The 16388-nt window shown below is 39.6% G+C and overlaps 1 protein-coding gene across 2 annotated transcripts in view; it reads right to left on the bottom strand.

Moving 5' to 3' along the window:
• Positions 1-16388, bottom strand: part of trip10b (thyroid hormone receptor interactor 10b) — a 26001-nt gene extending 9613 nt beyond the window's left edge. The window contains exons 1-8 of one of the 2 annotated variants that reach the window (XM_011477482.4): positions 16112-16388; positions 7138-7253; positions 6974-7027; positions 2942-3089; positions 2773-2835; positions 2276-2380; positions 1943-2071; positions 1699-1845 (exon numbers count right to left, since the gene is read on the bottom strand). In XM_011477482.4, the coding sequence (XP_011475784.1) occupies positions 1699-1845; positions 1943-2071; positions 2276-2380; positions 2773-2835; positions 2942-3089; positions 6974-7027; positions 7138-7253; positions 16112-16135 (786 nt within the window). In that variant the 5' untranslated portion in view covers positions 16136-16388. Of the gene's footprint in view, positions 1-1698; positions 1846-1942; positions 2072-2275; positions 2381-2772; positions 2836-2941; positions 3090-6973; positions 7028-7137; positions 7254-8174; positions 8269-16111 lie in introns of those variants that run through there. The other variant, XM_078950814.1, reaches the window with a different exon arrangement.

Here is a 16388-nt window from a genome sequence, read left to right as displayed (position 1 = left end):
TTGCAAAGTTATCGTTATCGTAAGCTGTGCAATACGCATATCACAAAAGTTGGCAAAAATTGCCATAAATGGTCATCTTAAATGTGAAAAAACAATCCAATGGCAGCTTGAATTATTTAACACATCTAATAAATCCCTTTATGCATTTGACAAATTGGATGGAACCCTTTTATGTTAGATGTTCACCTCCTATGTGGACAAGGGTAATTTGGAGTGTAATTTAAGTTATGTTGACTCTAATTTTCTGTAAATAGCTTTTTAAATAGCTTTTTAAATTATACTACTACTTTGATGTTTGCATTTATGCTACATTTTCTTTGTTCTTGTTTTTTTTATTTCATTCTAAGTCTTTTTTTCCCTCTGCTGTCAGTTGCTATGGTGACAAACAAATTTCCCACGTGTGGGATCAATAAAGTATTTCTGATTCTGATTTAAATTACATTGTTGCAGTGAAATGGAAATTATGTATTTGGTTGTTTTGCTGTTTGGTCATGAATCGCAAGTTATTTCGTTATCGCGATATTGATCACTAATATCACAAATCGCAGGTTTTCCTCATATCGTGCGGCCGTGTTAGACACACAAAGATTTACAAATTAAATCAGTAAAGATACCAAGATAATCTGTCTGTGGTGATTCACATTTGTGCCAATAATGGAAAAAATTAATACATTAAAGGGAAATTGATCTACAGACAAACTGAATTGATCAAACTAATAGATTTTCTTTTAGTTTTAAAGCAAAAAGTTCAAATTGTTTCAGTTTAACCATACTAAACATATTTTGCAATAAGGAGTTATAAAAATTATTCCTCTGAGCTTTTTTTGTGTTTTGTTTTTTACAAACCGAACACCATAACTTCTGTACAAACTTCAAATTAGTAAATTTTCCAGCTTTCAACTGATTCTAAAACAGATTTCATAAAAACCTAGTGGGTAATAAAATAATGTTTACAATATTTTGTTGTTAGTCACTGTACAGAAGAATTCAAGAAAATAGATAATACAAATACATAATTAATAATTAATTAATTAGTAATTTTGTGGTGTTTCTTTTCCTTCTTTGAAATGTAAAACCAGTTCCAGCCCAGAAACAAATACCTTTACATTCCATCAAACTAAAACACAAGGAATCCTTTTCACATTCAGGTGAATTAAAGCCTTGCACAAAGTCTAACTGCAAAGCTCTGTTGGTTATTTGCATCATTGGACTATGTTTACTCATCCTAGAAAGTGAACTGCACGCATGCACTTTGCAAAAGCAATAAACACTCAAGAGGGTTGTAATCAGCTTTGCAGGGGCTGGAGCTCTAATCTATTGAAGCCTTGTCAAACTGGAATCTGCACCCTTTTTGGAATGTCACTGAACAAAAATGGCAACAGCTCAAAACAATTAGTTAATAATCAGTTGGGTGACTCCGTGAACTTTAACCTCCATCAAATATTAAAAATAAAAAGTATTTAAATTTTGTATTTTGTGATTTTCAACAAAAATCAAAAACATGTACATTTCCCCCAACAGTAAAAATAATTTTTTATCTACACAATATAAGACTGAAAGTGTGTTTCTGTCCAACTAGATTATTTGAAACAACAAGAAATCCCATCATTCCTCTGCAGTCTGCTGTCAGTCAGATCATCGACATCTCAAATGCAATATCAGACAGAAACGGCAGGAGAAACGTCGATACAAACGTACCTTTTTCTCATCAATTTGTTTTCCCGCTGCAGTAATTCCATCGAGACACTTTGTGATTATGGACAGAACGTTCTTTTCAATTTCTGAAAAGCGACAATATTTCTCCGCCAGGATCCTGATCCTCCGTTCATCCATGTCCTGCAGTTTCTGTTCAGGAGATATTCAGCATCTTTGTTTAGATACATCGTTGTTGACCACCTCACATGCTTGGTTAACCTATGAGTTTAGGGTCATTTAATCTCACATTAAGGATCTGTGGTATCTCAGAGTAATAGTGGGACTTCTGTTCCTTGTTGTATTTCTGCAGCTCTGCAGCATAGTCCGTCCTGCACTCGTCTGCTATGTGTGTCCGCACGTTTGCATGCTGTTTAGCCTTTAGAGAAAAAGATAAATGGATGTAATGAGGTGGAGAAAATTGTAGATGCCCCAAGCAGTGAAGAAAAACCAGGAAAGGATGCAGGAGACAGACGATTACAAGAAGGAAACAGAGACAGGCAATTACATTTTCAAAGAAGAAATTGAAGTATACGAAAAACGAAAACAATGTCATATCAAATCAGGTTTGATTTCTGTTTACTTTGTCGACATCCGGCTTGGTAGAGTTGGTATCACTTTCAATTTTCTCTGCTTGTAGTGTTGCTTTCTCAGCCTCTGCCCACTCCTTGGCAGAACGTTTTTTTATCTATCGAAATAAAAACACACAAACAAATGTAGTACAACTTAAGGAATAAAACCTTATAATACAACGGTGAGGACATTATGTATTTCTAAGTTATTGATCACTGATTCAAAAGGTTGTTGTCATAAGAACTCAACAGAGTCAGAAGTATTCTCATCTGCCTATGCGATAATAAATATTATTAACTGTTCATGACTTTCAATATTTAATTAGTTTCACAAAAATAACCACCTAATGAATCAGTTATAGAAAAGTACCTTGGATTTTCTACCAAAATGTATCCAATCATGTTAAATAAAGCATCGGCTAAATCCATCACAGGATAAAAGTATCTTTCATTCAACAATTAGATGATCTAAATTTCATCTGAGTAAAAACAAAATTGAGTGACTCACGGTTTCTAGGTGTTTAAAAGCAGTGTCTAAATTCTGCTGGGCCTTCTTGACATCTAACAGGTGCTGGGAAGAGAAGAGGTGTCATTAAATGAGTGGCAGGTTAAGATGGCACCAAAGCAATCCATCAAAGTTAATCAGCCCTCCTTCCTTTCTTTTTTTTCCCCCTCACATTTTTGCGCTCCACTTTAAGGTCCTGTAAATGCTTAATGAGTTCGGTACAAATGGTGGTGGTCATGCTTTCGGCAATGACCTCCCGTTGTCCCGCGTAGTCGTTCAGCTCTTTCAGGATTTCCTGGAACGCAGCATGATTGCTGTATCTGCAATAGAGAGACAGAGATTTCCATGCTAGTTAGATTGTCTCTTTCTAGTAAAGATTTTACATAGTTTTTACTTTTCCACATTTTTATTTCATTATATAAATCCTATTAACAATTAAATCAATTTATTTTGATTGTACTGGTGGGATGTGTATGTGTTAGGTTTTTTATGTTTGTTTTATTTTTAACTTTAATATTATTAGTTGTACGGTTTTTACTATGTTTACTATTTTAACTACTATTTTTATCTTACTAATATCTATTTTATTATAGGAAGCACTTTGAGATGCTCTGTAGCAGGATAAGTGCTATACAAATAAAGTTAAATCTAACTGAGTTGAGTTGATCTCTTCTTCAAAAAATACCCCCTGACAATCAGTGGCGGTTTTTGATATGGGCGATGTGGGCGGTCGCCCAGGGCGGCACTTCATAGGGGGCGCCATTTGCCGTGCCTGAGGCGTTACACCTAATGTGCTACATACTATATTCAAAGAGGAAGCTTGGAGCTTTTAATTTGAAATTGCTTTAGCAGCCGACACTTAATGCTTTTTGTTTGACACATCAGACTCTTAAGAATGTCTTCCTCCTATTTGCTCTTCACACTTATGGTGCAAAAAAAAAAAAAAAAAAAAAAAAGAATACCTCAGAGTGAAACAACGTAAAACAGGCACATGAAAAGGAATTAGGCAGAACAAACACCCGTGCTCAACCCAATTTCGAAAAAAGCAGGCAATGGAGATTATTTCCCACAATTCTTTGCTCCGACACAGCAGACCCGATGCGCACGTGACCACCGCCCTCTGCTGCAAGACGCTTGCGGCCACACCTCTTTGCGGTAGTCTTTGGAACATAAGTCAAAAAACTCGAGAGGGGAGCGCAACTCGCCGGTGGCTGGCTGAATCACACTAACAGGTGATTGGGAGTCTTTTTCTATCTGACAACCAACTCTGGGCCGCAGCTGCGCCTCCCGTCATAGAGACGGAGCCGCGTGTGTCAGAGGGAAGGGGAGGGGGAGGGGGAGGGGGGATGAGATCAGACCATTTTTTTAGGATTGAGTTTTTTGGAGGATTTCTGCTGTTGGTGTTGCACAAATTTAGGGAAATGCCAAATATTTTTGGAGTAATCCCACTGATGAGTTCTAAGATTTAGTCTTTAATGTTTTATAAGACCTAAACATATTAATCACAATAAGTTTTATTTTTTAGATCTAATCCCTCTGATATGTTTCACAAAGACACACGCAGGACGTCACACATTAAGAAATTATTGCTAAAAATGAAGCAGGAGTCCAGCTCTAAAAAAAAATTCTCTAAAAAATGATGAAAGAGCAAAAAAAATGGAATTATTTGATATAATTTCTTATTAATATTTCCAGGCTTTCTTTGCTTTTTGTCCTGCAGCAAGTTCATATTTGTATAATTTTGACAGAATATATTTATATGGAGAACAAAATATTACAACTTCTTTAAGGTTTAACTTGTGTTCCTGTTTTTATTCATATTTATGTTCAAAAAGTTCAGTTTAAAAGGTTTAAAAGTTTAGGTTTAGTGTGTTCAGTAAACATTTATCTTCTTCGGCCCAAAACCTTAAGCGTGTTTTTAACTTAGGCCCCTGTGTGACTGAGTTTGACCCCCCTGTAATACGAGTCTAGAAAATTCATGCATTTTTTGTGTAAAATGGCTAAATAGAAGATAGGGAACACAACAGGATGTTGTCAAATTTTGTATGTGTGTGTGTGTGTGGGGGGGGGGGGGGGGGGGCGCTGGTGGGGTTACTCGCCCAGGGAGTAAGTTAGTGTAGAACCGCCACTGCTGACAATTGTTAATGCGTTAGTCTCAACTGCACTTACAGGTAGATGAGGGAAAAAATTAGAAAAACCTGTAGGTGGTCCACACAAAAGGTTAAGATCGTCGAGCAAACATTTTTTATACAATGATGCTGCCGGGGACAGGTTGTAGGAACTACTTAACCCTTGTGCTATCTTAGATGACCCCACCCTTGCATTGATGTGTTCTCCCTACCATGGCAAAGGTGGATAAAGGTGGAAAGATTTCATGTAATCCATGGACACCAGTGAAGATCACAAATCATTGAAGAAAAAAGGTTCAGTGCACTGTCTAGTGGGTCTAGATGACCCAACTCCCAATGTTAAAGTGCCTAGGATAGCACAAAAGTTACGTCTTGTGCGTCTTGTGTAGGATTACACAAGACGTAAGGGGACGTAAAGGTGGAGAGACGGAGGTGTTATATAAAATTTGTCATTTTTTCAACTTCTCTTTTTTAATGCTTAAAGGCTTTTTTTGCCGAACAATTAGTGGTGTTCAAGTGATATGTGCCCGCTCCTTGAGCACCTGTTGTGTGTTCTTTGCGTGCACCCTGGCTGATAGAAATGAGAAAATTAGACAGTCAGAGTGTAGTTTATGTGACGTCCTACAGGTTTAAGGGTGCAGGACAACAGCACTACCCATATGCTGTGAGTGGACGGCAATTGTAATATTAACGTATGCATGAGCCTTAAGGGAACTGCAAGACAACTCCTCCCCTTAAAAAGCCGCCGCTCCTTTCTGCGACCCTCTACGGGCCCAGAAAACCCAAAAGCCCACAGGACCTGTACGGGGGTTAACCCCCTGTGAGGTTATATGTGTATGTTTGTATGCTGTTCTTGTCATTTTGCTGACTGTTAAAGTCCCACTCCAATCATCTTTTGTTTATGGTAAAAGCATCTTTGTAAAAGCTTAATTTTCCTAATATATGTCTTCCATCATGAGAAAAATGCTCGAAGAATATTTTAAAAACACCAAAAACCTGTTTTTCACCAGAGTGGGTCTTTAAGGCTTTCCTTTTTCTGTGACAAATGAGAGGCACTATCATGTGGATCGTCATTTCAGCAGCACAAAGCTAAGTTCTCACACAAGCTAGCTTCATGGCACATTTAAAATGAAAGAAAGAGAACAGCAAAGGCTGCAGGCGTGGACTCACAACAGCCTTTCAAGTTTTAAAAGTCACACAGTAGCATCAAGCTAACCAGCTTGTCTAACTAGTTTAGCCACCCAGTAGACTTGAGCCTTGATTTACTCTGATCTCTTGAAAAATATGAGCAAACACAAATGGATTGCAGTTTCTTGACTGCTGGGTGACTAATTGAGAATAACTGGTGAAAATAGTGATATTTGAATATAATATTAAGGTGTTAGTGAAAAAAGCAAAAAAAAGTAAAAGGAATATTATTCCATTCTGTATTTGTCAAATGCCCTACATGGAAGGCGTCTATTATTTGATCACAATTCCTGGTGCGTTGGTAAATCAAATGTAAGGGGCTTTAGTGGGTGCCATTACTTTATGTTTGCAAATGCTTACACCCACAAACTCTGAGTAGGCCGGGCCTTGGTGTTCTAATCCAGGCCATGAGCCCACTGAGCTGATTTCTGTCAAAAAACTACTGTTAAACACATTTAGTGTGGCACAACCAGCATCAAGTGAAACAGCTTCAAAGTTGGTGAGAAACATGTTTGAGTTTGCTGATGCTCCTCTATTACGGTATATCATCATGTTTTGCTGAAGCAGTTTCCCCTCACTGCAGGATCTTTACCAGAATTAGCTGCTTACCAGTTTAAAAAGAAAATTTACACATCCAGATTTAGCAATGAATATGTATTTTTGATACCTTATAATAGGTGACTAAAAATAAATATCTTACATTTTTGGAATAATTTAGTGGTTTCTCTACAAAGAAAGAGGTTCATTAAAAAAAAACATGGGGGAAAAAAGCAAGAAACTATGATGCTCTTAGTATTTTTTTTGGCTTTCTTAAAATAACAGTTAGCAAAATGACATGTACTTTCATGGCACATTTCCTTCTTAAGCGCTCATAACCGGTTTCTTACTTGCAGTCCTGGTCATCTTTATTTCCTCTTTTGTTGTACTTCTTTGTCAGATTCCTGTTACCGAGTAAAAAACCAAAGTACTTAAGTCAGTGTTGACAAAAAAATAGTTGCACAATTCAGGTGCAGGTTACTGTAAATGTCTATAGATGCCCGTGTAGAAGCACCTGAGCTGCTTGGCGTAGTTTTGCTCAATGTCTGTGCGCTCCTTCACAAACTTGATGTAACGGTCCATCAGGTCCAGGCCAGACTGAGTGTGCTTGTCGATGACATCATACTGGTCCTGTGAGAGCAGCAGCACAGAGACACATGTTTACACAGATATGGTGAGAAACAGCTGGGCCTGACTGATGTGAAACAAGGTGAAGGCCTTCCAAACAAAACAGACGATGCATTTGACTTTCCGCAAAAAAAAAGACTTCATTCCAGCTAAATCTTTTAGTACAACTTTATTCTGATCCATTTAAACTGTGATCCTTAAACTTGATGTGTTCACAGTATGTAAAAAGTATGTTTATGTTAAGTGTTCTGTTATCCAAAAAAGGGCATGAGAACACCAAGAGATTCTCAAACTGGCCAGACACTTGAAATTCTTTGTCGTGCCAGCTCCCTAAAGTTTCTGACAATCTCTGACTGAGGCAGTGTGTGCAATGATAAGAGAGCCTGCAGACTGATAACAGCAGCAGCTTCATACTCCAACTCTGCTTTCTGTCTTTTCTTGCATGAAATGTTCCCTTTATACACGGATATTTAGTTTACGCAGATCAATCCACGTGAAGTGTGTGGTAGTCTGAAACAGACTCTATTATGTTAATCAGTGTGAGCTGCTTCTGCTTTTTTTTTGTGAATGGTCAAATAATTCACACAAGGACTTTGACACCAACCGTTCTTCTTAGGGAAACATTGGATTGTGGTCATACTGGGATTTTAACCTGTCCAGGATATGACTATGTTTTTAACTGTCTGAACACTACTGTACTTTCTTAGGTCTTTGGATCTAGTGCTCATGGAAATGGACATGTTTCTACTTGTGGGCAGGGCTCGACATAGCCATTTGTCCGCTGGCCCGGTCCTGTTTTTCGAGCAGTGCGGACCACAAGACTTTACTTTTCACTTGTCCGCTCGGGCCACTAAAATATCTAACGGTTTATATATTCTTCACCTTTTTCAATAAAGTAAATTTTGCGAAAACGTGTAGATTTACCTCGTCTTCATAATTTAGTTTTTCTGCTAGTCCTGTGTTCAGACTTCAAGGGTTTCTATGGGAAACCTTTGATCACTTCTCCTTCTCTCCCGCCTGCTCTCGCGCGGCTTTCACTGCCGAGCACCACGCGGCACGCGCTCACTACTTTTTTTTTTTCAAACTTTATTGAATGTAACAATTCAATACAAAACAATGTTAAACAGCAACAACGAAGGCACAAGCCAGTGGGTTATTATTACATTTGATTATAAATCCGACACCGTCACTGAAGAGAGACTGAAGCATGTCAGAGATGTGGAAGACATGGCAGGAATAGATAGGAATATGTTGGATGGAGTAGTGGGTATAATTAGTAGTATGGACAGCAAGATATTTAATGAATGCATTGAAGATGAAACTGTATGCACTAAGCTTTAAGCTGAATGTCAAAGAATCAAAGGCAACTCCAAATACCTGAATCTCAGACTCAAATGCAGTAGAATGTTAAACTACTTAATTTTGTTTTTCTTTACAACACTGTAAGCAGTAAGTATTTCTAGTTAGCTGAATGATCTCAGTTAGACCTGCACAATATGAGGAAAACTCGCGATATGCGATATCAGAGATTAAAATTGAGATAACGATATAATTTGCGGTATATAAACAAACAGCAAAATAACCAAATAACCATTCCCAGTTTAAAAATTATACTCCAAATGACCCACGTTGACATAGGTTACAAACATCTAACATAATAGGGCTCCATCTGATTGGTCAACAATGTGAAGGCGTCCATCCGATTGGTCAAATGCATTAAGGGATTTATTTGATTCGTTAAATGGTTCAAGCTGCCATTAGATTGTTTTAACACATTTAAGGTTTATGATTTATTGCGATATTTGCCGTTAGAAGCAGCATGAAAACTTCTTAACTAGTGTTTCCTACTTCACTGCAGCGCTCTCTTCAAAACATCTGAAACAGACTAGAGCAGATTTAAGTTTGATATGGTCTATTTTCAGTCATTGAAAAGTGTAGAAATAAGTGATGTCACCAGAATGCACCAAATTGCACCATATTAAAAGTTTCCGGGGGGGCAGGCCCCCGGACCCCCCTAAAGTTGCCAGCACCTGCGGAGCGGCGGGTCCCGCTACTTGCGGTGTCGGGCCAGTAACTTTCAGGCAGGGCCAGTAAGTTTCAAAAACTACTGGCCCTGTGGGCCAGTGCAAATTTCTGGGCTATGTCAACCCCTGGTGGGGGTCACTAAAACCTTAACAAATAATGAGACCTCTCGGGCTGTTATGTATTTATTTATTTTTAACTCCCAAAGGTCCATAAACCAACACTTGTCAGCCTTGGGACTAAATTTGACCTGGGTAAAAAAAAGACAAAAAAACTTTCCTGAGACCAAAAAAATAGTAAATGGTGTATACTTATATAGCACTTTCTACCCTCTTTCAAAGGCCCAAAGTGCTTTACAGTCACAGACCCATTCAGCCATGCACACACACATTCACACACTGATGGTGGCTCCGCTGCCGAACACTGGCACCAACGTCCCACCACAGGCAAGGTGGGGTTCAGTGTCTTGCCCAAGGACACTTCAACAGATGGGCATGCAAGGCGGGAATCGAACCTGCAATCTTACAATCACAAAGACCCATTCTGTTTATCTTGTGATTTATTGTAAAAGTGTTCCAAGTGGACACTTTTCATTAGGATTTTGACATTTTTTGTCAAAATCAAAAAACCTGTCTTGTTTCTAGGATATAGTCTCTGCAGAGCGAAAGTAGTTCATGAGAAATTCGCCTGTGAGTTGTGGGCAGAACTGTTGGCATAGAGTAACCCCCCCCCCACCCCCACCCACCCACACACACACACACACATACACCCCTTAATTAATGGGAGATCTCTGTTTACACTCTGGCCAGTGTGCTCACAGCCCATCACCCCCCCCCCCCCCCCAGCCTAACATTACCACTGCAATAAAGATGACGAGCAATATTGGAGCTATCCAGCCGTATCCAGCTCAGATGAGGAAAACGAAGATGTTCAAGGATTTATTTGTCTACAAGTGGATGCATCAGAATGGAGGGAAGCAGGGAGCCTGTGGCCCGTCCAGTGTATTTTCTACGTCACAAAGAGGTTTATTTTCCAACAGCATTTTTTTGTTTGCTCCTGATTTACAACAATTTGAATAAAGAAACAGTCAGAATTGCTATATTAATCCTAGTTTTCTTTATATATGTCCTCCATCATGACAAAAATACCACAAGAACATGTTAGAATTACCAAAAACACGATTTTCATCTGAGTGGGTCTGTAAACCCCATCAATATTCCAAAACACATTTGCATTTCACAGGCAAAAGGATGATCTACACTTGCTACAAGACTACAAGAAACTGCATACATAAGACATTAAAGCTGTGTTTTCTCACTAATATCCATTTGTAGTCAAGCTGCCAGTTGGCTGGGGCTTGTAGATAGCTTACCTGCTTATGTACACAGTTACACACCCAAGTACAAAGGTATAGTAACGCGACAAAGGAAACACCTGCTTCCATCCATAGCCCTGACCTTTACAACCATTCTGCATTTGTTCTGCTAACATGAGTTATCGTGCTTGTAAGACATGTTGCTGTAGACAAATATCACTTTATGGGGACTGTAATTATCCACCATATGTGGAACATCAAATAATAGAGGAATACACATACATTTTCACTATGTTTAAATGAAGGCATTAGTATCTAGAAAAAGGCCAACAAATCCCTGGTTTGTGGTCTACAAACTGACAAATACTGTAACTGCCACCGCATTCGGTTTTTGGAGGTGAAAGTAACAGGTCTATCTCAAGAATTTGGACAAGACTTTTAAGACTAACTCAGAGGAAGACTTGTTTTTGTTTTTTAACATGGCTTTTTTTCTCATGATGGAGGACATGTATAAAGAAAATTAAGCTAAAAATAGCATTTCTGACAAAAAAAAATACTGTTGAAAAAAGCTTGTAGTTGTGATGTAGAATCTGCAATCAGCAGGCAACAGTCTCCCTGCTCCACTTCTTTCTGATGCATTCACTTGTGGACAAATAGACCCATCTATGTCTTCGTTTTACCCGTCCAAGCTGGCATCTGGGTCCAAACTGTACAGCTGGATAGCTCCAATATTGCTCGCCAATTCTGTTGTACCTGTAATTTCAAGGTTTTTAAGGGGCTGTAAGCTGGCAGGAGAGAGTGGAAATAGATGGATAACAGGACATGGGGGTGGGCTTACTCCACCACAACAACAGTTCTGCCCGCAGCTCGGACATGAATTTCTACCGAACTACTGCCACTCTGCAAGAAGTATTTCCAAAACAACAACATAATTTTCAAAATTTTGGATAAAAAGATGATCAGACTAGGACTTTTTAGTAAAAAAAGAGATCAAACAGAAGTGACCTCTGCCTCTGCTGCAAAATCAAAACCGAACAGCAAAATAACCATTGTAAACTCACTTGTCACTTCTCATGTTGCAATTTGCCTTGTCTAAAAGATGTATTACTCATTATTTAACACACCTTTGAGCGGCTGTGTGTAGGACCAGTGCACGGGAAATTAGGATTTGCTCACAGGGCACGATGAGCTTCATCCCCAAGTCTGGGTCTCCCTTGTGCCGGTCCCCAGTCCCAATAAAACACGACCTTGTGTCAAGTTGTGTAAAACACTCTGCCAAACAACCAAAGTGAATAAGTGAGAGCTGATACACCGTGGCGACTCCATGAACGCCTGTGCCGAAAGGTGAACAAAATTTAGCACACTTTTGGAAATTATTAAAGTATTCTAAAATGGCACGTCTGTGTGACTAAATGAAACTAAAACTACAACTTGTTGACCAAACAATACAAACTTCTAATTAATTTATTACAGAAAAACATTTTAAAACTTGCTGCTACATTTAAACTACCTGATAATAATTATAAAAACCATTTTTTTGCAGCTTTGTTGTTGCCCCTTTAACGTGATTAACTTATACTTTCACTTTTTCTCAAAAAGGAAGTGCAAGTTTTGCCCCTTAGATGGCCATCAAAAACATTTATTAAACTTTACTATAACCTTCAGAAAATCTGAGGCCCATTTGAACACCCTACCAAACGGAGTTGCACGTTTCCAAGGAAACAAGATGCAACTCTAGTTTTAATGGATAAATGGAGGGATGGAAAGATTCAATGCTTCAGTGCACAAACACACACCCTCATACAAAGGTGTATTAGGAGTAGGGGAACAACACTTTCAATAGTATTCTTCCAGAATTTCTTTGTCTCTTAACACATGTCCAAGTATTTGAAACTCACACACCCACGGACAGACACACACACACAGAAGCCTTTTGGACAGGTAACAGTTGTGCTCAGTCTTGGACTTTTGTCTACAAAACATGACGTACAGTACAAGAGTCTCCGGGGACAATGAATCTGAACAGTCTGCATCTGGAGTGTCTGCATCTGGACACACTCTGCCTCGGGGTGTTCTTGTTTATTCTTTTGCGCAACTCTAATAAAGGGCGCACATTTGATGTGTTTTATGGCTAAAAGCTTTAGTGGTAGAAGAAACACATACTTAGTCCACCAAAGACAGAGAAGCTAAAATTGAGATCATACAGTAATAGTTCTTGACGTCTGGGCTGGGAGGAGGCAGCAGAAGGGGACAATGGGGCGACAAAGATTGTACCAGGAAAGAGCACTACAGGGAGGTGACGGGCGGTGTCAAGAGGAGATTCAGTAAAACATGTTTTCAGATACATTCTTGAGCGGCTCACTTTTGCCGCTACGCCCAATTACTTTGGTGAATTCCATCTGCATGTATGTCTGACAGCAGGAAATACAGACAGTGAGACAGAAAGAGTTGTGGAATGAGATTATCATTCTTAGCTCAGTGTACCTCCGCCCTGTGGCTAACTCCCAGAGGCCCGAAACCAGCTGAACAAGTCTGTACTCGCTCTAGTATAAAGAAAAAAAACTGGCAGCCACCTTGGTGTTTTCTGATCCAAGATGACCTCAGGTTAAATTCTTACTCATCTCCATCACAAAGTAAAACTGCCAAGCAAAAGCCCTGACTGCATTAAGTGGTTGTTTGTCAGGTTTGGCATAATAGTCCGCTTGGGTTGAAAGAGTATTAACTAAAGTAAGTGTAACCAAAAAAACTTATAAAAGACATGGAAATAATTTTTGTTGACACTTGGCATCTGGTCTTTCCAAAAAAAAAAAAAAGGCAAACTGAAAATCCAACTGAGTTCAACTGAATGAGGAACTGTATGTATATTGAAAATAAAATAATGAGTCAAATAAAAGAGCAGACTCCTCATCCTTGTAAATACTATTCTGTGAGGAAGTGTGCCGAAAGTTTCCAGTTTCTATTTAATGCAGCGCGGCCTCTGAAGCAGGCCTTGGCTTGGTTGCCGGTGGTGAGACTTGTAAGTATGTGAGCTTTATGAGAGGTCCCCACCTCCACAGCCACTTCAACCAAAACCACCACCCCCCATGGAGAAGGAATGCAGCTGTAGCTGCGAGAAAGAGGAAGTTCCTGATAAAATGTCAGTCTTGATGTTCAATTATTGGGTTTAAAGAGGCTGAGGTTTCATTTTCATAGCTACTTTTATAAGCTCTGACTTTTGCTGGTCCAAAAAAACGTACGTCATGGATTGGTCAGACGCTTTTCAGTCCTCTGTTGGCGGCTTTCATGTCTGCATGACTCTTGTATGGCTTTCGTGTAACACGCCTGACCTCAGGCAGACACAACTGTGCACCTTATGATGCAAGTTTTACACTGCTACAGTCACGCTGAGGATTTTTATCAGGATTCTGATCAATCCAACAGATCTAAGCCACACTCGCAAAACATCGGATTACTCACAAAACAAAAGCGGTTTGTTAAATCTGTGGGATTATCTGGAACTGAATCTGAGACTGGCATCTCACCCAGAAATCAGGAAACCGTTTGCTGTTTAAACCAGACACATTCTTTAGACAGGGGTCCAATAAAATGTGCTATAGTTTCCCTAAAATGACCACTTTGACTATCATCTTTTCATCAAAACTATTGTTTTAATTATATTTAAAAAACTGAAAAATGATTAGTTAACTTCCGTTTAAAAACTGACGGCTGGAATAATTGAAAGCCTCAATAAAAGGAGCTCCATTTCAAATATGATTCTGTTAACAGTATAATGATTTGGTGAAACATGATCTTTGTTTTTTTTTCCAAGTCTTACTATTGACTGTAAATGAAAAATCAATACAAAATAGTTTATTTTCAGCTCCAACGAAATTACGTTAATTCAGTAGCCAATTTTCTTGGTGATATGGATGTCGCCATGTTGGAACCAGAGATCGTCAGTAACCAGTGATTGGCCCTGGGTCGGTCTGAATCTTTGTTTCTATGGTAACCGTTTTCGCCAATCGGGAGTAAGCCTGTTGGAACATCCCTACCACTTGAAAGTAGGCTACAAGTTTGGAACGTTTAACCGAGGGGTGCCCAAATTCAGTCCTTGAGGGCCTCCTGCTAGTTTTCCAGAATCCCTGCCTTGTCTGCTGTTGATTACCTTGATCAAGTGTGTTTAGCCAACAGGAACTTCAATGGCAGGATGGTTGGAAAACATGTAGGACAACAGCCCTTGAGGCCTGGATTTGGGCACCCCTGGTTTAACACATTGGCGTGATGTCACCCATAGAAAATGGTTTACTTTTGGCTCCAACGAAACGAAGTCAATTCAGTCACCATTTTTTTCACAATGCTACCATATTGGAGCCAGATGACATACGGTAAGTAAGCAGTGATTGGTCCAAGTCATTGTTTCTTGGCAACCACTCTTGCCGTCATGTGAGGCTTATTGAAAGTCCTCACCCCTACCACTTGAAAACGGGTTTGGGATAAGCTGTCAATCAAATATTTCAAATGTTTGACGTGAGACCGCATTCTTTCACTCAGGCATCTAGTTTGCCAGCTTATAACTTAAATAACTTGCACTTCCGCAAAAATGTCATGAAAAAAATAGGATTAGCAAGAACATAGTAAATAAAAAAAAGGTAGCAGAGCGAGAATGGTTGTTCTGACATAACTGAGTAATAGCTGTTTATTTTCTAATAGAACTATATGGGATTTTTGCCTTTTTGGGACCAGAGGGTCCAAAAAATGCCAGGGGGGAGTGGTCACTCAGTTCAGTTCTTATAAACAGGGAATGGGTCTTATGCAGAAATTCACAAGAGTAACGAAACAAAAGTTTATCAACTCTGAAGTGTCCTATGGAAACAGTCCAGGGTGTTGATGAACCCACTGGACAGAGGACAACAGATCAAAGGTCCAACTATCAAAGCTGAATTCAAAGCTGAAATCATCAGCAAAGCTGAAATCATCAGCAAACCATAAGGTACCACATGGGTTCTGGATGAGCTGACTCTCACCACCCCTGTGAGTTCTGCCCTGAAATAAGTTCTTGGTGGGTTGACTGAGCCAGGAAGAGGAGAAGCCATGAGCATTTATCTGGCTGCAGCTTCTGTAAAGGAAGGATTTCCTGACTTTCTGTGTGTGGCATGCTGTGTTTGACATCGGGACCAGCAGGTCATGCAAAACAAGCAAAGTGATGACAGCATTTTCAGACCTTTCTTTTCTTCCTTCCTAGCAGAGCCATGTGTCAGACCAGATCAGATCCTGATGTCCTGCAGGACATGCATTCTTATGCAAATCTTTTTTAAAGCACAGCCTTGAAATAATTGACTTTTTATGTTTTGTATTTTTTTTTTTTTACAGTCAGTACAGAGCTGAGTGAGTCAGTGCAGAGCCTCCAAACCAGACAAACTTGTTTACAGCCTCCTTGGTTGAGGTTTGCGGCAGCAGCTTTAAACTCCTCCGCTGCGGGCTGTCCACTGTTGGTTTTCTTCATTTTGTTTTTTAAAGATCTCCCTCCCGTTTATTGTCAGCTTACCCAAAGGTCCGTTCCCCAGTCCATGTCAGCTGGAGGAGAGCTGTGCCGCTAAGAGGAGAAAGACGGAGCTTCGGTCGGGTCGAGAAGGTCCTCCTCGCTCCCTCAGTGCTGGAGACTAAAGCGGAGATGGCGGAGGAAATGTTACGAGGAAGTCTACGCCTTCTCCTTGGCACGGACTCGCCCGTCCTGTTTCTTACAGCCAGCTACAGAAAGAAGGGGGGGAAACCCGCCCAGCAGGCGCTTTTTTTTCCCTTCCTGAAGCAAGTTCAGGTCCTGT

The sequence above is a fragment of the Oryzias latipes genome, chromosome 1 (assembly GCF_053564925.1).
Source record: "Oryzias latipes strain Hd-rR chromosome 1, Olatipes_Hd-rR_3.1".
Lineage (NCBI taxonomy): Eukaryota > Metazoa > Chordata > Actinopteri > Beloniformes > Adrianichthyidae > Oryzias > Oryzias latipes.
This window is presented reverse-complemented; position numbering and strand designations above follow the sequence as displayed.